General features: G+C 43.8%; 1 protein-coding gene across 1 annotated transcript in view; it reads left to right on the top strand.

Annotated features, from left to right (window-relative positions):
* Window positions 1-26,626, top strand: part of LOC115162158 (uncharacterized protein C15orf41 homolog) — a 47,891-nt gene that overhangs the window by 3,824 nt on the left and 17,441 nt on the right. The window contains 3 exon segments of the mRNA XM_029713186.1: window positions 477-541; window positions 2,324-2,387; window positions 2,845-2,952. Coding sequence (XP_029569046.1) covers window positions 477-541; window positions 2,324-2,387; window positions 2,845-2,952 — 237 coding nt within the window.

Raw genomic sequence — 26,626 nt, 5'->3', positions numbered from 1 at the left:
AGCATATGATATGCATATCAAGCACAGAGTTTAGCAGGAGAGACCTGATATTAGCTGTCTGATCTGTCATGTGATGGGTAACTTCCGTTCCTGTACCCCACACAGACACATACACGCGTGCGCTTTCTTAACTCCCGCACACACTCACATTGTTGCCACAGCAACCCTTTAAGCAAGGCTTGCCGTTTCTATAGCAACCCAATTGGCAGGTAAAAAAGTCCCTTTTGCAGTAGAATTTGATAGATTTGGAGGGAAGCTTTATTCACCCTCGAATGCCGTTTCATGTATCATTAATGAGCGGTGAATGCTGTATAAATACAATGTTTCAGGTTGTGAGTCATTCTTCAAAATGAGCTTAAGACTACAACACTATGTGCTTGATTTTATCTAGACTAGAGGGACATCAGTGTTTGTCCTTTGAAAAGTGAATGAAAGTTACTGAGTGTTAGTGGGTTTCCATAACCTTTCACCCATAGTGCTATTGGCCAGGAGGCCGACGTGCTCCAACGTGACAAACTGAAGGAGAGAAACCTGTCCTTAGGTAAAACTACACCTCTCTCACACACAGTCTCTCACACACCACAACAGTTAGCTAAGGTAATCTGTCCTTGCATTGATTCTGTTCTCAGGGGGAGAGTTAGAAAGGAAACGTGGACATGATTGATGTAGTGGGTGGTATCTCCCATTGATTTACTAACAACCAGAAGCTGTGTTATCTAATACCCTGTATGTTTAATTCATGCACTCACCCAGTATGAATATTTGATCAAATAAGAGCTTCAAATATACAGGCCTAATGTTTGATCCTCTCAGGTTTCCCCACTCAACCCTTTTCAATTACAACATTCTACAAAATGGTCCCTTTCTGCCCAGATAGATTTTACGATTGATTACCTTCACCTCCTGCCTCCTGAATGAGAGAGGAGGAACATGGAGATGTATCTGTTATTTTAATATTGATGCTGTTTAAATGGTCATCTGCAGTAGGAAGACATTATAGTCTTAAAAAGTAGTCAGTTGCAGTCTCATGAACAGATTATTAATCTGTTCATAAACACCAACACGTTGCTCAATTCATCTCTTGTAACATGTGGTTTTAATGTTCTAATAGCTAATAAGCTTAGTCAGTTTTTAGCCATAATCACGCGGTTGACCATGAGAATTGGTCATTTCCCCTCCAGCAACACTAGAGGCTTTTCAAACGTGTCTTCTAGGTTAGTGTTGCCCTCCCCCCTTAAACTATTGTCTTGTCCAGAGGCTTTATGTCAAGGTAGTGAGTGTCCAGGTGTGAAATTTCACCCCATCCCCTCGGTCAGATGAGTGATGAAGAAAACAAGTCATTCCCCCGTCATTAAGAAGATATTATTTATTTGGGCCGGCGGTGCTGACCTTTCTCCAGGCCTGCGTGGAGTACTGTTCTAAAACTGTCAGAGTTTGGGGGCCACGGAGGCAGCCCTGCCTCACGACACCCGGCCTGATAAATGGATTGGAAATAAGCTCCCCGACAGTGGGGACGGACCATTAATTTTAATCAAAGGTGGTGTAAAAAGGCGATCAGCCTCGCATGACAATGTCAACAGCCCGGTAGGTGTTAGGAGAGAGACCACACCACACAGCCCCTCCACCACCACTATGGACCTCTGGGTGGAGGCTGCCTGCCACAGACCTTCGCTTCTCCTCTTTCAACCCCCCCCACCCCACACCTTCCCTCTCCCCCTCTCTGGCCCATTAGTCGAGCTTGGCTGGCTACGAAGAGGCAGGCCTCCGGAATTGAATGACCTGGTCAGCCTGAGATTTAATGGAGAAATCAGGTGTTGGGCGGATAATGGCCGAAGCGCGCCAGGAGTCAAGGACAATGGCTGCGGCCCGTGCAGGCAGGGGTCAGGCTCACAGCGGCTATAATGCCAACCCTGTCTGTCCCCTTTATGCTTTATGAAGCTCCACCAAACCATCTACTGCTGAAGCTAGTGGAGAGTGGAGTAACTACCAGGCTTTATAGACATTGTGCAGTGGTTCCGCAGTAAGTGTCAGATATAGTTAATGGTTTCACTGTTTCCTGCTGTCCTAGGCTGTGTCTCGGTGCTTTTGCAACTGAGCTTTTGTTATCACTGCTGTGGTGGTAAAGAAAGGCATCTTGGGTAAAATATGCTGGTGAGTGTGAAATGGCTACTGGAGCTTTGAAGGGTCAATCTGGAGAAATGAGAATCTAAGGTAAAACATGTGAGTGCATAAAACATACACTGTAGGTTGTCACCAAATAAGTGCCCATGTTTCTTTATCTCTATGATATGGTCAAATGCCAAAATGACTGTGATTGCTGTAGATGAAAACCAACTGTAAACCAAAGGTTATGACAAGACGCCTGACATTATCCTGGAGGTGCCAATTGGTACGTATTTATTTACATTATAAATGTCAATGATTTTATTTCATTTTGATGTGTAAACACTATGGTCAGTTGGCTATGATAGCTAGTCTTTTACAGTTCTCTTGGATATTTACAAGGGTGTGAAGCCTTTCTCATAACAGTACACATTTCCTTCCATGCTAGTTGCCATTCTACTTGATATCACTGAAAAGCTTCAAAGTTAATTTAGCACAAAAATGTCACGTCTCCTCCAAATGCTAGTTGTGTGACTTGCCCGACTACACTGTCTGATTGTTGCAGTCTACAATATAATACGTTTATACACTATGCTTGTGTTTTTTATTATAATGGACCGATAGATACTCAAAAGCACTGTTCTCATTTGGAAACATCTTAGGCGTGATTGTAAATGCTAGGTTAGACCAGGGTAAATGCACAGATCTGACTATCCTACGACCTTTGTGTTTTCTTGTTTCTGCTGTGGATGGCCATATCGTCCACTGGATTGAGAGCAAGGCCTTGTTTGGGCATGACCACAGCCATTGCACCTACCCTAACAAGCAGTTCTGGATCTACTGGAAAAGGTGTGTCTTCTCAGTAGAATCCATTATGCATCACCAAACCTGCAGTATACTATGCTTGCAATACACTTTCTAACATCTCCCAAACATTCCCTTTTCATATCATTAGCCGCTCCCCCCTTTTAAAGTCTTCTGAAGGCAGGTCATATAGTTGTGTTTAAGACAACTTCCTTCCAATGCAGGCCATGTCCAGTACAAACCTCCACACAGTGTAACATGACCCACTTCCTCCCAAAAAGGCTCAACATATGAACATACATGTAGTAGGACAACATTACAACACTAGTCACATCCATCCTGGTCCTGGGGTCTGAATGAACATACATGTAGTAGGAAAACATTACAACACTAGTCACATCCATCCTGGTCCTGGGGTCTGAATGAACATACATGTAGTAGGACAACATTACAACACTAGTCACATCCATCCTGGTCCTGGGGTCTGAATGAACATACATGTAGTAGGAAAACATTACAACACTAGTCACATCCATCCTGGTCCTGGGGTCTGAATGAACATACATGTAGTAGGACAACATTACAACACTAGTCACATCCATCCTGGTCCTGAGGTCTTAATAAACATACATGTAGTAGGACTACATTACAACACTAGTCACATCCATCCTGGTCCTGGGGTCTTAATGAACATACATGTAGTAGGAAAACATTACAACACTAGTCACATCCATCCTGGTCCTGGGGTCTGAATGAACATACATGTAGTAGGAAAACATTACAACACTAGTCACATCCATCCTGGTCCTGGGGTCTTAATGAACATACATGTAGTAGGACTACATTACAACACTAGTCACATCCATCCTGGTCCTGGGGTCTGAATGAACATACATGTAGTAGGACTACATTACAACACTAGTCACTTCCATCCTGGTCCTGGGGTCTGAATGAAAATACATGTAGTAGGACAACATTACAACACTAGTCACATCCATCCTGGTCCTGGGGTCTGAATGAACATACATGTAGTAGGACAACATTACAACACTAGTCACTTCCATCCTGGTCCTGGGGTCTGAATGAACATACATGTAGTAGGACTACATTACAACACTAGTCACATCCATCTTGGTCCTGGGGTCTGAATGAACATACATGTATTAGGACAACATTACAACACTAGTCACATCCATCCTGGTCCTGAGGTCTTAATAAACATACATGCAGTAGGACAACATTACAACACTAGTCACATCCATCCTGGTCCTGAGGTCTGAATGAACATACATGTAGTAGGACTACATTACAACACTAGTCACATCCATCCTGGTCCTGGGGTCTGAATGAACATACATGTAGTAGGACTACATTACAACACTAGTCACATCCATCCTGGTCCTGGGGTCTGAATGAACATACATGTAGTAGGACAACATTACAACACTAGTCACATCCATCCTGGTCCTGGGGTCTGAATGAACATACATGTAGTAGGACTACATTACAACACTAGTCACATCCATCCTTGTCCTGAGGTCTTAATGAACATACATGTAGTAGGACTACATTACAACACTAGTCACATCCGTCCTGGTCCTGGGGGTCCTTGAGAACTTCTCAGAGCTGGCTGCCTCGCTGTGGCTGGATTGTTTTTCCAGAGTACACAACACGTTGTTTAAGATTGGAAACAGAGCTACATAAGGGTGATTAATCCCTTACATCTGTTGTCATAAGAACCCCTTGACAGGATCGAGAGACGGGGGGCTGGATGGTCCCACACTGGGGAGGAACAGAGGCGTGCTGCCCGTCTCATGTAATGGCCCCTCTGTCAGACCTCAAATCCAACGCACCATACATGCAGTACAGGACCTCTTGTCATTGTCTCTGAGTAGCACTTGCACTCCAGGCATCTGCCAGGGAGTCTCTGAGAAGGAAGCCAGGCCCACGACATCTCCCTCGAGGAGGATACAAAGTTTGAAAACAAACTGTAGCGGCAGTAAAGGGGAAGGGAAGTGAGGTATGTGGGGGTGTAAACAGCTGTTTGTGGATTCAGCTTTCTCAGAAGTGAAAAGTATTTTCTTATTTTATATAGCAAATGTACAAATGGTGCTCAAGGAGAAATCCTTAGTCCTTGGGTTGTACTGGTGAAATGATTGATGATGTGTACCGGAGCGTCATTCACAGTGTTGTGGCTCATATATCCCATAGCGTCCCTCTGAGTGCCCACTCACTCGCCCTGTGGCCATCAGAGGCTTCTCTTACTCCCTCACCTTGGTGATGGCTTCCGTAGCGCCTGGCACCATGGAGACCTCACCTTGCAGGTTTAGTAACTAGGCGACCGACACAACAACCAAGTGTGCTTGTGTCAGGGCATGGAAGAAGCGAAATGAGGAACCAAAGCGCTCGCGCGTGGCCTCTCTCCCTCTATCCTGTCCTCAACCATAGCTTCCAAACTCACTGAGCCTGAAAGGGCGATCCTACCGCCCCGCTCCTGATGCTGTGGCTGCTACAGCCCCAGCCCCCCTCAGCTGTGACGGCTGGCTGACACATAGTGACATGGCAGGCCAGTGCCGGAAGGTTCCAGATTCTCCATGCTGTGACCAGAGAACAGGCAGAGCCCGGCTGTGTGGGGAGGCTGCAGCAGGGAGAACATAGACACAGTTGTCACTTTGTCATAAGGTCATAATGGCAGAGTAATATGATTGGGCCTATCTGATTGCCAGTAGTGTGATGATGACAGTTATGATTGACAGCACTTTGTCAGTTTTGTACATCTATCACAAATATAATCACTTGGATTATGTTGATGATATTACTGATATTTATATTAAAACGTAAATTAGGCAATTGAGGTGAACGGCATGGATTGTTATACAGCAGGGGGGTGTTAAGCATGTTTATAGACAAATGACTTCCTGATTGACTTAACAGATGCCATTAGCCCAAACATCTGTCTTCCAGGGAGGATGATTCAACAAAGTACTGAGCAGTGAAATTAGAGAGACTAGCAGGATGCCAAGGTCATAACCAACAATGTGTTTTATTTTCTCAGTCTAATATAGTTTAATTTGGAAATGGCATGCAGGGTAGGGGGAAGCACTCTGCTGAGGCATTTGATAATATTGGGGACCCCAGGAACCCACTCACTGGAGTGTGACATTCAAAGGACCATCACCTTTGATGGCTGACATTTTTAATAGGCCACATTAAAGAAGCACCTTTAAGAAGGTTTGTTGACCTGAAAAAAGCTTCGCCCGGGATCCAGAACATTCCTAGACCATGAGGGGGTGACCAGCAATTAATAACAAAACACTTGAATGAGAACTGTCTCAGTCAATCAACTGAGACAGCATCATACACGAGTCAAAGTTGGATTCCTATTAGATCCTATGATTACTACCACAGGCAGCATGACACGGCAGCAATAACAACAGACTGAGACTCTGAGGTCCATGTACCCTAGTCTGTTGTTGTACGGACGAAAATAGCACATCTACCTGCTTCAACGGAAGCACATTGTATTAGACTAGAGTTATGGCATATAGACTGATTGGAAGATGGCTGCTCTAAGCCTAAGAACCTAAGAAATCTGTCCATTCCAATCTTCATTGGTATTCAGTGCAGCGGCCTTGTCGGGCTGCGTTAAGGAACTGACAGTGTAGATCCCATCATGTCAGCCAGAGGCCTGGTCAGATAAACGCTGTCGTGTCAAAAAAATGTCTGTCCCTTCAGACCCCACCTTTCCCAGCACCCTTGTAATTTTTAATTGACATTTACTGCTGACATTTTGTATGCTCTCCCTCGTATTGTTAGGCCTGCATCGTAGAGTCTGGGAAGCATGAGCTGCCCCTGCACTTGTGTGTGTTTGTGTCGAGGGAGGAAGGCAATGAATCTGGGGTCACTGCATTGTTTGCAGTCACAACCATGTCAAGCCACAGAGAGGGAGAGCAAACGAGAGAAGGGGAGGGAGGGAGGGAGGGAGGGAGGGAGGGAGGGAGAATGATGGGGTGACATCATCCTCCCTTCTCTTCTCATTAGCGGTATCATTTCATGTGACGGGTCCTGGAGAGCTCAGGGCCTTTGTTTGTCCATTCCTTCATTCCTTCATTCCTCCAAGACAGGTTCCAGTGGAGCCAGTCCCAGCCCTTTGGTTTCTCATCAACATGACCTTGTAATACCACCACCACATTGTTTATAACTTCACTACTCCTGACTGACGTTTACAGTGATTTGTTTATTTTTTCATGTATTTTACCCCCCTGCCTTTTAACCAAACTCCAGCACACAGAGCTCGCGTTAATTGTTCTTTGTTTGCCCTCCAGTCTTACAAAGTGAGCAACGGCTGTGTGTGTCCTCGAAACTAAAACGACATAACTAATTTTCCCTCCAAAGCCCTCACCAACAGCATTCATCATCCAAACAATAGTCTTGCCAACTCACTAACCTCATATTCAACCTCTCTTTAGTGGAGTGAGGGGTAATGATGCTGAGCCGAGGCTCCGCCTCCAAGAACAGAGAAGGAACTGCCTGGAAATAAAAAAAAGTGTTGTTCAGGCCCAGTGCCTGGATGAGATGGCACGGCATCTCCACGGCAGCCATTGGTCTCCTCTACCCATCAATCTCTGCTGGTGGTGTTTCAGACTCCGAGGCAGACAGAGAGGAAAGGCAGCCCTACTGACAGACGGGCAGATCATTGAGATATCCATCTCCCCCAACTATCAGAGTTGCATAAAAACGATTCACTTGCCGGTGAATATTAAACACATAATGAGCCTGCTGTGTGTTTTAGGAGAGGTGGGTAAGGTTAAACGGAACACGGCATGAAATGAAATATGGGCCCCATGTTGCCCAAGGAACTGCCCCACCTCTGCCCCTCAATGATGATGTAAATCATTTGTTGTCAAAGTTGCCCTAATAAATACTGGGTGGTGGTGATAACAGGAGAGAATATGTCTCTGTTGTGTAATCAATGTGTTTCTTCTAGACGTACAGTCATTTATTATGCAGACGTTGGTTGGCAATTAGCCTTTGTCTATCTGAATTAGGGCTGTAACGATTATGGTATTTTGGGTAACGGTTAAATGTCATGCAAATGGTCACAGTTATTGTCATTTTTGGTGAATTATTTTTTGAGCTTGTAATGTATCATAATGCATCTTTGAAAATGAGCTATGACATACAGTACCTAATGAATACAACACAGCTTTTGTGACACCCCTGTCAAAAAAACAAATGGATTTGACCGCTTGAAGCTTCTCCTCCCGACCGTGCCATTCCGCTTGTAAAATGATTACAAACTTTACCCACTTCCTGTAAAAATGAAATACTGCTATTGGGTGAACTATATCGACTTGCATATGAAGTTGAAACCCCCCTTCAAATAAAACAAATGTATTAAGACAGGTTTGGCAATCATTTTCTTTAGTTGATGGTTATTGTCCATAATTGGAGGGCGGTTTATTATCCTATACAGTGCTGTATTATAGGGGTTGTCATGATTGGGTTTGACTCGTTGATTTAGGCTTGTGCCGACTTGTTTGGTCTCTTTTGAATGAATGTTGTGTATGAGTCATGTCTTGGAGAGGGGAGGGAACAGGGGACTGGGCTGAGTGGCGAATGTCCGTCTGGGATGCCAGTCACTCTCGTCTGATCTGGACATTGGTTTTCCTTAATTGCAGCATTGCTGACTGGAGGATGCACTGTGCTGATACGTGGTTTCCCTCTGCAGTATCTGACTCTTAAGGTTCAGCTGTTCTTTAGGCCTATACAGTATGTTTAAGTACCACAATAAACTCATGCTCGTCAAGTTCACATTTTCCAATCATATTCCAAACACACAAGTAAATCTTAATGTTGCCTGGTTGTAAAAACACATCTCACTTTATCTCTAAATGATAATGCATCAGCTAAACAAATGAAAAAACCCTTCCATTCAGTGATATTGGTACAGATTAAAAGGGCAAGTGTAGAGCTAAATCATTTGTTTCCAGCTTCACCACCCCCTCCACACCACACCATACAGGACGATGGACGGCCTTTGTGGAAATGAGTGTGATCGCAGCCCAGCTCTCTCGCCCCTGCCCAAAGTTAATCAGCTGTGCAATTCTTAAACTGCAAATGTGTCAGAGTTGAAAATGTTAGCGCTCCTAATGGAGACTTGAAAAGGTTAGATCTGATAAAAAGCTGTCAGGCGTACACAAAAATGATTTATGGCATTATAATGGGACAACATGGCTCATTTCTCCCTCACATGAAATGGGGGTTAAGACTTTTGCGTTCGTCATATACATCATCGCACTTGACCACTTGGATGTTGTTTCTGTGGACACACACTCTCTCTTTCTCTCTCTCTCTTGACAGCTTGGCTAACGGACAGCTACAGAGTTGTTTTATGTAATATTTTATATTAGTTGACACAGCTGAAATCAAATCTTGAGTACTTTCAGAACTTTTTCCAATTATTTCAGACACTGTAGTGCATGGTATGGTTTCAACATCAGAAATTACATAATAATTATGTTATAGTCTTAGCCTGGTCAATCTGATTGCCCTGACATCAAATTAAAAGGTTGATGTAAGATATTGCTATAATGTATTAATTTTTAATGGATATGTCCATCATTTTGCGTTACATCCTAAAACACCAAGGCCAGGAATGTCTAATTAATAAATTGTAAGGACTTGCTCTCTTGTGGGCAAGCCTTATTGAGTTCAGCTGATTATACCTTTTTCTCTGTAGGAAGGTGTTCTGGTTGGACATTGTGTGAGATAGGATAAGGTGTGTTTGGTTTGGGAAGTATCCTTTGTGCTTTTGGGTGTGTACAGTATGCAGTGCCCATGCTTAAAATGCTATTATGTGGTGTGCGTATGTATGGTGCATGTGTGCGTGTGTGTGTGTGTGTGTGTGTGTGTGTATGTGTGTGTGTGTGTGTGTGTGTTTGTGTGTGTAGGCAGGTTATGGCTAAAGTGGAGTGTGCTTCTGGCCCAGTGGCAGAATCGAAGTGGGCCATCATAGAGCCAGAGCAGATAGAGGATGTCACCTAAGAATCGGTTGCCCAGGGGCCCCAGCCACAGCAGCCAGGGCTGATCCTATGAGGCCAGACATCACAGTGCCATCCTCAGGGACAGGGCCCCCGCGCCTCTGGGGTGACAGTGTGACAGGGACAAGACCTGTGACATGCTACACCGCACCTCGCCACGAGAGACGTGTGCAGAGAGGACAATGTGGCGATAGTGATGGGGATTCACAGAGGTGCATGGGATTAAATGCATCATTACCTCCAGAACTGGGAGACCATAGAGTAACAAGGCCTGGTGTAGTTTTCGGGGATGATAGACCGACGTTAAGAGGACATACTGAAGTGATTGGGCCACTTTTTTAAGGACAATATTTATGTAAACACCAGGTGTGGATTAGTTCATTTGACCCATTCATTGTGGAAAGTGTTGACATCAGCTTTCTGGGTAGAAGTGTCCGTAGTCCTCCTGACATTGTCTTTTCCTTCAATTCATTATGTTGTTGATACTCCATGTGGAGTTGGAACGTGCCTTCTTTTATTGTTTCCTTTGTTATAACATCCTCCTGGAGAATCTACCACAGCTAGAAAAATAGATCCACAATAGAGGTCCCCCAGGGCTCAGAGAGAGAGAGTGTCTATTTGGCAACAGAGGTAATACATCACACCGAGGTGGAAAGCTACAGCTACTCCCGTGTAACAAATCAAATCAAAAATCTAATTACATCTAATCAAATCAAACATCATTTGTCACATGCGCCGAATACAACAAGTGTAGACGTTACCGTGAAATGCTTACTTACGAGCCCTTAACCAACAGTGCAGTTCAAGAAGAGTTAAGAAAATATTCACAAAATAAACTAAAGTAAAAAATTATAAAAAGTAACACAATAAAATAACAATAACGAGGCTATATACAGGGGGTACCGGTACCGAGTTAGTGTGCGGGGGTACAGGTTAGTTGAGGTAATTTGTCAATGTAGGTAGTGGTGAAGTGACTACCGTAATTTCCGGACTATTAAGCGCACCTGAATATAAGCCGCACCCACTGAATTAAATGTATATATTTTTTTTTTAACATAAATAAGCCGCACATGTCTATAAGCCGCAGGTGCCTACCGGTACATTGAAACAAATGAACTTTACACAGGCTTTAACGAAACACGGCTTGTAACAAAAATAAATAGGCTTTAACGAAACACGGCTTGTAACAAAAATAAATAGGCTTTAACGAAACACGGCTTGTAACAAAAAATAATAAATTAGCAGTAAGCTTTAGTTGTCTTTTTGCACTGAGTCAATTCCTAACGCTGCTGTTTCCAACGTCTTGTCATCGACTCATTAAGACCAAGCTCCCGTGCAGCAGCTCTATTTCCTTTTCCAACAGCCAGATCAATCGCCTTCAACTTGAAAGCTGCATCATATGCATTTCTCTGTGTCTTTGCCATGATGAGGGGGACAAAATGACTACCATAATCAGAATGATGGGAAGTTTGAGAGCGCTCGATTTAATCTAAACAGTAAACAAAAAAGTTGTTTGACCTTAACCCGTTCGGCAATTTCATTGGTCTAATGAAAGCTTCATGCTTCCAAAAAACTGAGCAAGTCACAGAATGTGTTTTTTTGTAGAAAAAAAAATTGAAAGCGGGAAAATCCATATATTAGCTGCGTCATTGTTTAAGCCGCGAGGTTCAAAGCCTGGGAAAAAAGTTGCGGCTTATAGTCCGGAATTTACGGTATGCATAGCTAATAAACAGTGAGTAGCAGCAGTGTACAATCAAATGGGGGGGGGGGGGTGTAAATAGTCCGGTGGCCATTTGATTAATTGTTCAGCAGTCTTATGGCTTGGGGGTGGAAGCTGTTAAGGAGCCTTTTGGTCCTAGACTTGGCGCTCCGGTACCGCTTGCCGTGCGGTAGCAGAAAAAACAGTCTATGACTTGGGTGACTGGAGGCTCTGACAATTTTATGGGCTTTCCTCTGACACCATAGGTCCTGGATGGCAGGAAGCTTGGCCCCAGTGATGTACTGGGCCGTATGCACTACCCTCTGTAGCGCCTTACGGTCAGATGCCGAGCAGTTGCCATACCAGGCGGTGATGCAACCGGTCAGGATGCTCTCGATGGTGCAGCTATAGAATTGTTTTGAGGATCTGGGGACCCATGCCAAATCTATTCAGTCTCCTGAGGGGGAAAAGGTTTTGTCGTGCCCTCTTCACGACTGTCTTGGTGTGTTTGGACCATGATAGTTTGTTGGTGATGTGGACACCAAGGAACTTGATACTCTCGACCTGCTCCACTACAGCCCCTTCGATGTTAATGGGGGCCTGTTCGGCCTGCCTTTTCCTACAGTCCACGATCAGCTCCTTTGTCTTGCTTACATTGAGGGAGAGGTTGTTGTCCTGGCACCACACTGCCAGTTCTCTGACCTCCCTACAGGCTGTCTCATCATTATCAGTGATCAGGCCTACCACTGTTGTGTCGTCAGCAAACTTAATGATGGTGTTGGAGTTGTGTTTGGCCTCGCAGTCATGTGTGAACAGGGAGTACAGGAGGGGACTAAGTACACACCCCTGAGGGGCCCCAGCGTTAAGGATCAGCGTGGCAGATGTGTTGGTGCCTACCCTTACCACCTGGGGGCGGCCCGTCAGGAAGTCCAGGGTCCAGTTGGAGGGAGGTGTTTAGTCCCAGGGCCGTTAGCTTAGTGATGAGCTTTGTGGGCACAAGAGCAACTCAGAAATACTCATGCAAAAGACAAGTAGGCTTGATGTTTTAAAGATTTCATGCTTTAAGGATGCACATTTGGGTGCATTGTTTAAGGAGTCTAAGGTGGAATCCTCAACACTTCAGGTCCCCAGCAGCCTCAGGATTTAGTCGCTCTGCGCTAAGCTAAGCCTCCATGTCACCTATTTATTTTACTGCCTGCACATTTATCCACATCTGTCTCTTAACGTTGAGGGCGGCTGCGTGTGGGGCAACGGCAACAGCAAGCAGGAGGTGTGTACTGTATAAATGAGGAGCGGGACACAAAGAGGCACCCCAGCGTTAGGAGGATATCCTCGGCCTCACCATGTGACAGTCAGTTTAAGATAGAAAAGAAAGCCTTCAGTAGCCTAAATGGAGGAGGCAACGCGAGCTACATGCCTCACCCACAGATTCCTGTTTGGTTGCGGAAACTTCGTCTGAAAATGAGCTTACATATTTTTTGTCAGCCTTCAAGACTTGTAGAGGCACATGCTTGTTTTTCTTTTTTTTCTTCGTGTTCTACCCTTCCTTCTTTTTTCCTTTGGTTGACCTTCCGGGTTTCATTCCAGGCAGGAGTCAGCAGCATTTATCATCCCTGTGAGATCCTGTCTAGGGGCGCAGAACAGAGAGGAGTAGGCCTGGATTAGAATGGCTCTTTGTAAAACCCAATCGTACAGGAGAATTCTGATGGCTGGAATAGTTTTGAGCAGATGTGGGCCCCTGACCCCCCAAAGACATTGGGGCCCGGCCGTATTATAGCCGACATGACGGGAGATGTGCACTGTTATTTTTCTGACACAAAGATAGCCTTGTGACAAAAAGAGTGTTCACGCCGAACAGAACAACCACTCAATCCACTGTATCTCACATCACACAGGCCTGTTAGACATGTCCGCTGTATAAAGCATTACAAAGAGATGGCTGAAGATAGCAGGATAATTACAGGGGTGTGGGGGGACTGAGTGTTATCATTTGATGGCTATGCTATTCTAGCTTGCTGACTCAAGCCATTGTAAAGAAGGGCAAATGTGGTTTGAAGACATTTTATAGACACACACACACACACACACACACTAGGAGAGAGTTGTTGTTATAATGTAATGTATTTCTAAAGGCCCTCAGATAAACCCCCTCTAAGTGTCTCATCTTATGTAGCTCCACAGTGGGCTTTAATAGGAGCCTAAAGTCAGAACCTATTAAACAGCTTAATTATGGTCTCTAGGAGTGCAGAGGAGGGCAGAAAAAGCCCAGAAGTCATCAGATGATCCCTCTATTCAACACAGAGGGCTAAGGAGAGCGCTGGACCATGAGCCTCAAGCCTGTCAAAAGGAAATGAAGGAGGCTGAAAAAAGGGGATCCATACCCTGCCTGCTCCACAGCCTCCGCCACAGCTAAAATATACCCAATTGAACGGAAACAATCTGGGCTTTTGTTCTTCTATCAAGCAACATGCCGTGACATTTGGTTTTAAGGAATTGCATTAGGCGCAGAGGGAGAGGTTTTTCCACCCTCTCAACTCTCTTTCTTTCCGCATGAAATGGAGAGAAGTGGAATGCATATTTTAGTTCTGGTTGCGCTAGCTTCATGACATGGCAAGTGTTTAACAGCCTTTTGGGGAGGATTACTTTCCCCCTGGTATTTTTCTGATTTATTCATCTTTCCGTTGAGGCATTAAATACCCACTGGATATGGGCTCACTGTATATCCTTTTCCTCAAAATAGTACATGACTACTATAGGTCTAGTCAGTGTGCCTGCCCTCTCAAATGTACAGTTGAAGTTGGAAGTTTACATACACCTTAGCAAAATACATTTAAACTCAGTTTTTCACAATTTAATCCTAGTAAAAATGCCCTGTCATATGTCAGTTAGGATCACCACTTTATTTTAAGAATGTGAAATGTCAGAATAATAGTAGAGAGAATGATTTATTCAACTTCCACACTAATGTCTTGAGATGTTGCTTCAATATATCCACATCATTTTCCTACCTCATGATACCACTTATTTTGTGAAGTGCAGCAGTCACTCTTGGCGCAAAGCAACCCCCACAACATGATGCTGCCACCCACGTGCTTCACAGTTGGGATGGTGTTCTTCGGCTTGCAAGCCTCCCCCTTTTTCCTCCAAACATAACGATGGTCATTATGGACAAAAAGTTATATTTTTGTTTCATCAGACCAGAGGACATTTCTCCAAAAAGTACAATCTTTGTCTCCATGTGCAGTTGCAAACCGTAGTCAGGCTTTTTTATGGCGGTTTTGGAGCAGTGGCTTCTTCCTTGCTGAGCGGCCTTTCAGGTTATGTCGATATAGGACTCATTTTACTGTGAATATAGATACTTTTGTACCTGTTTCCTCCAGCATCTTCACAAGGTCCTTTGCTGTTGTTCTGGGATTGATTTGCACTTTTCGCACCAAAGTACGTTCATCTCTAGGAGACAGAACGCGTCTCCTTCCTGAGCGGTATGACGGCTGCGTGGTCCCATGACGTTTATACTTGTGTACTATTGTTTGTACAGATGAACGTGGTACCTTCAGGCATTCAGAAATTGCTCAAGGATGAACCAGACTTGTGGAGGTCTACCATTTTTTTCTGAGGTCTTGGCTGATTTCTTTTGATTTTCCCATGATGTCAAGCAAAGAGACCCTGAGTTTGAAGGTAGGCCTTGAAATACATCCACAGTTACACCTCCATTTGACTCAAATTATGTCAATTAGCCTATCAGAAGCTTCTAAAGCCATGACATCATTTTCTGGAATTTTCCAAGCTGTTTAAAGGCACAGTCAACTTAGTGTATGTAAACTTCTGACCCACTGGAATTGTGATACAGTGAATTATAAGTGAAATAATCTGTCTGCAAACAATTGTTGGGAAAATGACTTGTATCATGCACAAAGTAGATGTCCTAACCGACTTGCCAAAACTATAGTTTGTTAACAAGAAATTTGGGGAGTGGTTGAAAAACGAGTTTTAATGACTCCAACCTAAGTGTATGTAAACTTCCGACTTCAACTGTATATATTTATATATCAATCTGATATAGACAGAATACGAGATGCAAGTATTTAATTTAGTTTGAGTCAAATCTTATTTCATATATTGAATACATTTGATAATATAGAGAACATGGATATTTTCCCTTTTTTCTTGTGTTAAAGTAGCAACTCTCTGTCTAACACATCGTTGTGTCATTTGTGGTCTTCAGGGGCTCATCACTCATAGTGTGTTGTGATGCTGTGGGCTGGTGATAAGTCATTCTTCATAGATAACCCAGACTGCTTCCCCTTTCTAGACTGACTGTCTTGCTCAACCCTGTCCTTTTCTGCTCTCTATTTCCCTTAACCCCTCTTTCTCTTTCTGGGTGCCTGTACTCTACATTTTCAGAGTCCCACATCTTGCTGTTGTAATCGAGGACCAGAGAAATGCAGCTATAGACACTTCTTCCTAATCTGGGACAAAATTGGAACGATGTCATACGTACCACTCCTCTGTGTCCGCCCACACACTACTGTGTGTAGTAATTCGGTTTGTGATGTTTTCCTAGCTCTCTGTTCTGTTACAGTGTGACCTCTGCATGTACTGACCTCAGAGAGTCACACATGAAGGTCCTTGGCTTAGTTGTACCTGAAAAGAGCCTCCAACCTGAGGGCAATGCAGGGTCCAACAAAATGTTTTTTAAATAACCCATGGTCGCCTAAAGGTCTTCTTGAATATATCACAATTAGCAAGCAGCCTTCACTACGAATCTGCTCTAAGTAAATAACATGATGGTTATAAACAGAACTCTGAGAAAAGAAATGTCACCAAACACCGCTCTTCATGTCCAACCTTATGAACAATGTCAGGAGAATAAATGTATTTCAGGTTTTTGCAACCATTTTAGAAAATTAAGTTATTGTTATATTGTCTCCATTGCTCAGTATCCTTTCATCAGAATAATGTAAACGTAAGATTTTCAAGAAATTAGTATGCATACTTTAAGTCATCATAGTTAAGAGTGCAGTTTTTCATTATAGTCCCTCCTTCACCTACATTTGTTTAGGCTCTTTTAGCTTATCTGCATTTAAAATGTATAAATAAATATGTAGACATAATGTATGAGATTTATATCTGGTCACACTTAGTGGTAGCCCTGACTTTGTTTTATGGATGTACCAGTCTCACTTAGTGGTAGCCCTGACTTTGTTTTATGGATGTACCAGTCTCACTTAGTGGTAGCCCTGACTTTGTTTTATGGATGTACCAGTCTCACTTAGTGGTAGCCCTGACTTTGTTTTATGGATGTACCAGTCTCACTTAGTGGTAGCCCTGAAATATTTTTATGGATGTACCAGTCTCACTTAGTGGTAGCCCTGACTTTGTTTTATGGATGTGCCAGTCTCACTTAGTGGTAGCCCTGACTTTGTTTTATGGATGTACCAGTCTCAGTGGTAGCCTGACTTTGTTTTATGGATGTACCAGTCTCACTTAGTGGTAGCCCTGACTTTGTTTTATGGATGTACCAGTCTCAGTGGTAGCCTGACTTTGTTTTATGGATGTACCAGTCTCACATAGTGGTAGCCCTGACTTTGTTTTATGGATGTACCAGTCTCAGTGGTAGCCTGACTTTGTTTTATTTATGTACCAGTCTCACTTAGTGGTAGCCCTGACTTTGTTTTATGGATGTACCAGTCTCAGTGGTAGCCTGACTTTGTTTTATTTATGTACCAGTCTCACTTAGTGGTAGCCCTGACTTTGTTTTATGGATGTACCAGTCTCACTTAGTGGTAGCCCTGACTTTGTTTTATGGATGTACCAGTCTCAATGGTAGCCCTAACTTTGTTTTATGGATGTACCATAGGACAATATGTCCAGAAACTGATAAAAAGTGATATGTCGTGTTAGGATTTATGCACATTGCTGTATATTACTGTATTATTTCTCTAAAATCATATTAACAGGCCTGTCAGATAAATAGAGATACACTTTAGTACTCTTGTCTGTATTTCCACGCTGGCTTGGCATTTGCTGAAGAGATTTAGCGAAACCAAGTTCTCCCCCGACCCCCGACCGTGGCTGTTCCCACCGCTCTCCTCTCTAGTCTCTGGTTTGAGTTTCACGTCTCTCGGCAGACTGATTGCTTGATAGCTTAAACATCTCAGCCCTCATAGCCATCGTTGGGAATGGTGTGTAATCAAAGACACATGAGGAGCCGGCGTCCAAGCTCTGACCTGATTTCACTTATCAATTGTAGAGGACTAATGTACGATATCGATCAGGTCAACAGATTTGTCTCTTCAAAGCCTTGCACATATTTAAACGATTAGGGAAAAGGCATTCGGGAACTAACCTAAACCTCTTATGATAAATAGTGCCCTCCAACCAGAAGTCCTTAGCTGCGAATATGGTAACGTTCTTTATTATTTTCTGTGCCATAAATTAGGCCCACAGCGCAGAACTATGTGGCCGGGGCTTGAAAGGGTTAACAGTGTGGTATGATCCACATTCCAGACTGTCATCGATGTAATGTTTCATCGGAGGCGGGAGGTTGAAACGGACGAGGCAGATATCCCCTCCTCTTCTTTGGAGTGATGCAAGATAACAGGGGTGGACATTTTTTAGCAAGTAAAACATAAACTCTGTCCGAGTTTGAGCTTTGGGCCGCCTTTGAATGGCGGCCGCGGAGACGTCAAAGAAATCCATTTCTCATTTTGAGGGATATCTCTATCAGCCGGCGTGTAGGCCTTGGATCTTGGTCCATGTTAAACCCAGAGTCTGTCTCTTCAATGACGGCAGCGTGTTTTAAGTGACCAGTCTTATTTTTATTATGGCTGTCTGTGTCAGGGAGGTTAGAAATGAGGAGGCAGAGTAGAGTTGTCTGGTGAAAGGCCTCTGATAGAAAGTGCCACTTCAATTTGAGCCAGCTGCGGCTAGGCCAAGGCTGGCTCGCTGTCCAGCCCGACGGTTCATATTCTCTTCTCCTCGGACTGGAATGAATGTGAAAACTATTAACTTCAGACAGAGTTGCGCCCGTCAGTTTCTGATCCCAGCAGCAACTCCCACTCACTCAGCCATGCAAGTTTTACCATACTGTTGTTTTTTCATGAACTCAATATAAAGATACTGTTTTTCAGAAAATAAATGTTGTTCATTTTTTGGTTCACTGGCTCAATAGTTTTTCTCTTCAGGGTTGACAAAACATCCAAAACAAAAATCTAATTTTATGAAGAAGAAACCACAGGTAACCCATGACAACATTGACCTCAGAGATATTATTACATTCTTACTGTCCTGAAGGTTTCTTGATTGCATTGGCGTAGGAAAGGGCAGTTCACTACACCTCTCCTAATTTGGCGATGAGGGGGTTTAGCAGCTTGGGGAACTCTATCCTCTGAGTTGCTGACAGTCCACAGCCCCCTGAGTCCCCTTTGAGGGAGTCGCGGTCAGAGAAAAGACTACCGACTCCGTTTTGAGTAATCGTTGTGGTTTAAATTAGAAAGGGGATAAATTCTCTGAATAATGATCGCAAAACATTTAGCTTCAGCTGCCAGGGTGAAACTAAGCACACTCACTTTAAACCTTAAACTGCTCTTTTTTCCCTGCAGTTTTGTTTTGGTATTGTAGCACTGAGTTCATGGGAAACTCACTCCGAGGTTACCTGCGCCCTTGCAAAGTGATAGAAAAAAGTTGTCATGGCCACGAGAATGTTTTTCCAGTTAGTTGAAATATTACTAACCTTGTCAAATGTCATTTTGAATGACAAAGCAAACATATTTTAATCAGCGTTTTAGAAGCTGGGCATTTTAAACCATTGATTCTGGCAGAAAGGGGTCAGCTTATTGTGACATTTGATGTCATGTTTGGTCTCCCTCTCCATTTTGATGCCACTGCATGGAAAGTTATACTCTCACCCTCCTCCTCCTCCTCCTCCTCCTCCTCACACACACTGTCTCTTATACACACACAAACACAGGCAAATGTAAAACTACTAACATTGTCAACGCTGTAATCTTCCCAAAGTGTTTGCTGCTTTTTCCTGTCAGCCCTCCTCTCAACATCAACCTCCAAACCTGACATATCACTGCCACTGAAGCCGTCCCACACTGTTCTGACAAGGCTGGGCTGGAGGGGGGTTTAAGCCGTGTTCCTCAGGGCTCGGTCCTCAGTCTCAGGCTCCTGGCTGGCTCGCCACCACATGACCACACCATAGCTAAACACGAAGGGAGAGCTCCCTTTAAAGCCCTTCAACGGGCTCGGCTCAGCCTTTAACTACACAGCGGCCCGTATCGCTTTGGCTCTCATAATTACTGTTATAACAGCACAAGAGGGGGGGAATATACATTGTAAATTGTGTTTGACAACGTGGGATTAGTGGTTTTGTCGTGGCTTGTCTTTAGTTATTAGTCAGACTTCCTCCCGCCACAGATAAGTCCTGTTGCCGAACATACCAAGGTGAGCATTGTAGTAGTGATACCCTTATCACCAACATTGATTTAGGGCATGTACCCTGTGACAGAGGTCATTGTGCACAAGAGCTATCCATCATCCAGGTTTGATTTCTGTTCAGGCCTGCCTCCAAGTTGTCTACACGTAGACAGTCTGCTTGACGCGTGGGTGAAGGGTTTGGTTGGGAGGGTGGCGCAATGCGCAATGTATGGATCCCTCTATGGCGTTACACAAACAGCCTGTTTTAAGATGTACAAGTAGTGAGCTCTTAAAGGAACATGTTTATCGGCTGACTTGTGCATTGTGGTTTGAACATGTGAAGGTTGTGTTTGTTTAGTTGGATTTACCAAACACTGGACTGATCCACAGGGTCTCTAGTCACATTCAGACCAATGTTAGCATAATCCTTGATACCTCACAACAAGCTAATTGTAATGTGCTTCTTTTTCACGTATGTGTCATATTTGTAAATTATGATAATTTTGCAACAATTTTTTTCCCAAGGCTCCAAAGTTGTAGGTAGATATTTGCCTTGAGATCTTTGAGCTGTTCAGATTTTCCACTATTTAAATTCCAATGATAATTTTGTACCCGATGGTAAATAATCTTATTCATAAACACAGTAGTTCAGTATTTTTTCTTAGCAAGGTTTTTTTTTTTCACTAGTCTGGAGATTGGTATTTATTGCTGTTATTGTCGTTCATGGCCAGACTTGTAACCTCTGGCTTACATGTTGTATTTACTCTGGCATCGATTTAGGAAATCATACTTTCAAATATGTCATGCAGGTTATTTATTGCGATTTTATTTTCCACAACTTCTGCAGAAGTTTTTAAGCTGTCAAAGATTCTCCTGGAGCGATTGTATTTTTTTTGTACTCTTAGTGCTGTAAGAAGATGCATTGTGTTTTTGAGAATGGCTGGTGTTGGTTTTGTGGAAAATGTCTTTGTAGCCAACATGTTATGGTGCTGCTCTACTCACTCTCTCCCTTCAGAAGATGATTTAAGTAATTACACTTCAGTCTATAATCAAAACCGTGTCAGGTAGTTGGAGAAACCCTGGATTTATTCGGTGGATTCTTTTCAATACAAGGGCAGCTTTAAGCATTTTTATGGTTCTCTCCTCACATTATATTTTTTCCTCGAGCCTCTCTAACATGTCACATCCCATTACACAAATTTGGATACGCTAAATTAGCGAGGAGGGTTCTTATGCTGAATATGTTATGGAGCCTTTTTTTGTTATTATGTTTTTTCTTCAACTTTTTACAGTTTGCTGAGGTTCGCTTGTTGGTTGGGGGGAAATGTAGGTCTTCCCAACTCTGGGAAGTTGTCTCAAATTTTCTCCCTTTCGAAAGATGATGTGTTTTTGCAATTCAAATATTTGTTCATTCTCCTCTCCAGCGTTGAGCCCCTTTGAACCAGGGAAGTTCTATCAGGCCCAATGACAGTGTGAGTGTGCAGCGTGACAGTGCCAGAGGCAGAGCCACACTATTTCTAACCGGATATTTAAGTGGAAAGGATATCCCAAAAAATTACTACATGTTTTGCATGCTGATATTTTTGTGATTTGGAGTTTTGCATATTCAGTTGGTGTACAGTACATGCAGAGCCTAAACAACATTAATTTAGTTCATGTGGTTTGTACGTGCTTGTTATCTTTATGAAAACCAACATTTCTTGAGAGGGAGCCAACAATTTGACAGATTTACTTTTGGTGAAAGGGTTGGTTAATGTATTTATGGCCTGCGTTAAGTGGAAGGCGGCAGGTAGCCTAGCAGTTAAGAATGTTGGGCCAGTAACCCAAAGGTTGTTGGTTCGAATCTCTGAGAGTAGGTGAAAAATCTGTCTGTGCCCTTGAATAAGGCACTTAACTCTAATTGCTCCTGTAAATCGCTCTGGAGAAAAGTGTCTGCTAAAATGAAAGATGCTTTTTAGGTCCAAGGCTTTACATTACATTACATTACATCCATGGTCTCTTTCATAATAAAAAATAGGATATCTGTACAGGTTCCATTGATCTTCACAATCTTTATGTGCACTATCATTACTGTAGTGTCTGGATGGTTCTAGAGAGAAAGATTCCCCTACACATCCTATCAGTGCCTGTTCTTGCCTTTCACCACAAACCAAGCCCAAGACAAACAAACCATAAATCAGCCTCCATTGTCCTCCTCTCCCTTCTTAACGTACAGAATATATCAAATAATGAATCGAAGAATTGTCATCTCGAAGATGAGCAGCCCTTGCACTCCGCACCCTATAATTTCAACCCTTTTCTTCCCTTCTCCTCGTTAACAAAAAAACAAAAAACAGCAATTAATCTAATTTTAGGTCCAATTTCCATCCCGCTCCTGAAGTCAGAGCGAGTCTCCTGTTTTGTTTCTCTTTGGCTTGGTTCCTCTGCATAATCATTAAAGGCCCAATTAATGTCACCCTTTAGCTGAAGAGTGCTCATTTTTATTGGGGAGCTGACAGTCGCCGCCATGAGTGCCGCAGTGTAATATTCATTAATTGCCCCGTAACACTGGTAATTACCAGTTCTTCAAGCCTCTCAGTAAACTGTCAAGCCCAGACACGACTGCTTTGAAATAGATTACTCATTAAGGGGACCTGCCCTGTTTTTCAATGTGGGCTTGCTGTGTTGCCATAAAAAAAAAAAATGTTGTGCTCTTGAACAAATAGTTGCCAAGAGCAATTTCCTATTACAACTTCCTGGTGACGGGTCCTCTCTTTCTTTCTCTCTCTTTTTTACGTGGGCAAAATGCAGTTTCAGCCATCACTTGAGGTGAGGGGTCAGGGAGGTGGAGACGGGTGTCCATCACAGATCTTAAAGGAAAACGGTCAGCAGTTTCTCCCTGGTTTATTCATCATACATTCACCTGCTTTGATGTATTCACTTTCATGTTTTAGGTTGAGCTTAGTTCTCATTCTCCGCTACTAATACTGTCTTTTCTGTCCCATTTAATGAAATAAATGATATATTCCTATATATAAGGAATATATAGGAGTATTTTAGTATTTGTTTGATTTGTTGTGTTTCATCACCCCGGGTCCGTCTTTGCAGATCGGATCAAGGCTGTCTTGTTCAAATAGTGAGGTTGGCCTTACCTCTGTTGATTGTTCTGTCTCAAACCTAACGTCGTTGCTCACTTCACTAAATGGGCCCCACATCCCGTGATGGATAGAAAAGACTTGATACGGAGTACAAATAAATTATTGAAAAACAGAAGGGAAAACATGTTGGGATGGCGTGGGTGTTGACGTTGTGTCGTGATAAGATATTGTACTAGAGGAAGAACAGACTAAATCAAACAGGGCCAGCTATCGCACGTCCTCCACGGCTGAAGGCGTTGGCCTGTTTAGTCATGCTAGAAACAATATTTAGATTTCGCCAGAGCTTCGTAAATGCTCCAAGTGGTGCACTGAGCCGGTTTCTCTCCTCCCTATTGTTTTTACAAAGCACCTTTTTGTCATTACTAATTTAGCTCAGCAAAGGAAATCACAGAATGTGAAGACCATGAGAAAAAACCTCCCCTGTACACACACACACACACACACACACACACACACACACACACACACACACACACACACACACACACACACACACACACACACACACACACACACACAGACCACTTTTGTTTTATCTCCCTTATAGCACCTGCTTCAGGCAATCTGCTCCCACTCCTCTCAAATGAATGTTGTCACGGCCCTTCAGATTCTCACCCGGCTATGTACTAATGAAAGGAGATGGTACAATTTGAAGAGACCAGGTAGGAGCCAACAGTGCACAGCTGAACCAGAAAGAGGGGTAGGGGACACTGCAGTGAGACAAAAGACATGCCAACTGTTAGTCCTCTCGCTCGCTGATATACCCATAACACTTCTCAAATATCACCCAGACCTCTCTGTGTGTCTGTGTGTCTTTGTGTATGTGTGTGTTGGTCGAGCACTTATCGAATTGTTTATGACAGGCTTAATTGGGATAATTGAAGACATTAAGATTACCTGTCAGCTATGTGTATCCAAACTCCCCATCCGTCTGACAACTAGTGACAAGTGAGGGACCCCGTAACATCTTTCATGATGGCGCCTTCCCAAGTGGTAATAGTGACAATAGAGGCCGCTCTAATTTGATGTAGACAGCCTCTATCACGTGTAGTGGCCGGTGGGGGGGGGGGGGATAGGGGATAGGGGATAAGGGATAGGGGATAGGGGCTTTGGGCTTGGCTGGCCTAATGGAGTCCCCTTTGGCATCCTGACAGGCCGATGAGGGAATTTGAAGTGGAAAAGGGCTCCAGCGTTTTCAAATGTTGAGGAACACGAGTCAAGACGCTTGGGGCAGTGGCCTTAAAGAGAGAGAGAGACAGGCGAAAGAGGAGGGGAGAGGGAGATGGGTGTGTGTTTGTGTGTAGGGGTAATGGCTGGCCACCCATGGTTGGAGATAAAGGCAGTGTCCTCTACCATTAAGATAATATCACCAGTGATCCCATACATTTACATTTTAGTAATTTAGCAGACCCAATCCAGAGCAATTTAGAGTAGTGTGCATATGTTTTCATACTTTTTATTTATTTTACTAACCAGGCAAATCAGTTAAGAACAAATTCTTATTTACAGTGACACCTACCCTGGACAACGCTGGGTCAATTGTGTGCCCCCCTATGGGACTCCTAATCACGGCCGGATGTGATACAGCCTGGAATCAAACCAGGGACTATAGTGACACCTCTTGCACTGAGATGCAGTGCCTAAGATCACTGCACCACTCGGGAGCCGTGGGTACTGGTCCCCCATGGGAATCAAACTCACAACCCTAGCGTTGCATGCACCATGCTCTACCAAGTGAGGACACAGTGACCATAGAGCAGTACGTAGGATGCAATATCTTTGTCTCAGGACTGACAATCATCATTTCTTGGAGCTAGTAAGTTATCATCAACATATATCAATGTCAATGTCTGAACACTGCACCAAAGCAATGCCTGTATTTAATTCCACAATATTACATATTTGGCACTTACCAAAGCTTGGTGCGCTGCTTTTGTATGTTAGTCTTTTAGCCATAGAAATGAAGGACTTTCCACACATGAACTGTGAGCAAGCTTTGGTTGCCAGGTCTTGGCCAGAGAGCTCCCTATCCTTCCAGTCAGGGAATGTGCTTCTGTATGTCTTAAACTGCCCCCCTCCTGTCCCCTCTGTGAGAATTGTGTGTTTGGGGTGCTTTGTTGTGTGGTGTCATCGCTATGACAGATCAACACTGTCATCCCCGGAGATCCCACTGTTTGTTTTTCCTTCTTTCCAAAAGGGTTAAACTGTCAGGTTGACAACTCTCTAGACCCTCAGACCTTCCTCTCTCTCTCTCTCTCTCTCCCCCTCCCCCTACCATCTCCAAACCAGTGAAAATCAATACCAGATTGCCAAAGGACCACTGTTTTGGCGTCTGCCTGACCCTTGGATGTCCCCCTTCTTTCTCTCTCTCGATCTTTCATTACATGTAGTGGAGTATTTAACTTCCAGTCCTCGCCTAATTAGTTTTGCTGAGTCCAGGTCGAGGAGCCTCCCTCTTTCCTTCCCTTGCGCACGCTCTCTCTCTCTCTCTCTCTGTCTCTCTGTCTCTCTCTCTCTCTCTGTCTGTGGCCCATTGAAGGGACAGGTCTGGGAATAATAAAAAGGGCAAATCCCAGCACACACACGGACTGACGCACACACACGGAATGACGCACAGACAGAAACCCCTGGAGTTGCTTGTATAGGGATCTTTGTTTTGTTTTCTTAGCAAATTTTTTAAAACTACAATGAAATTTGATTTGCACCCCTGATCATCAGAGAAAACACTGGTGGTATCCCATGTAGCCCATCGCTAATGGAGAGTTGTGCTTGGACTACTCCCAGGCCTGCTCTCTCTTCTGGGCTAGTGCTGCATCCCTCCTGATGACCTCAGGTCCAACTGGCTCAAAGTTAACCTACATGGAGTGGCCACCATCCTTTTACAAAGTGGACATGAACATATATTTGTTTAATGAAGTTATCTCTTAGAATGTCTTTGTAATATTTCAACTTTTGTTATTGTAGATAATATGTATCAGGTTGCTATTTAAGGTAAATCATTGATTTGGCTAAGCCACTGACATTGGAGTACTTTCTGTGGCTTGTCTGCTGGAGCTGTGTGTGTGTGCGCCAGTGTGTGTGTGCGTCCCGGTGTGTTTGAGCCTCTGTGTGTGTGTGTGTGTGTGTGTGTGTGTGTGTGTGTGTGTGTGTGTGTGTGTGTGTGTGTGTGTGTGTGTGTGTGTGTGTGTGTGTGTGTGTGTGTGTGTGTGTGTGTGTGTGTGTGTGTGTGTCTGTGTGTGTGACTGTATGTGTGCCACCCACATGTCCCTGTTCCGCCAGTTCGCCGACCGCTGGAGAGACCCAGCGACATGTAGCCCCCTGGCCTCCTCTCCCTGGGGCTAAAATGACCCCACAGGAATGTAAACACAGTGCAGAGTAAGCAGACTACTTTCTGTAGACATTTCGCCCTGCATCGT

This window comes from Salmo trutta, chromosome 25, assembly GCF_901001165.1.
Source record: "Salmo trutta chromosome 25, fSalTru1.1, whole genome shotgun sequence".
NCBI classification, from domain to species: Eukaryota; Metazoa; Chordata; class Actinopteri; order Salmoniformes; family Salmonidae; genus Salmo; species Salmo trutta.
The sequence above is the reverse complement of the archived record's forward strand: the minus strand, read 5'-3'. Positions and strand labels throughout refer to the sequence as shown.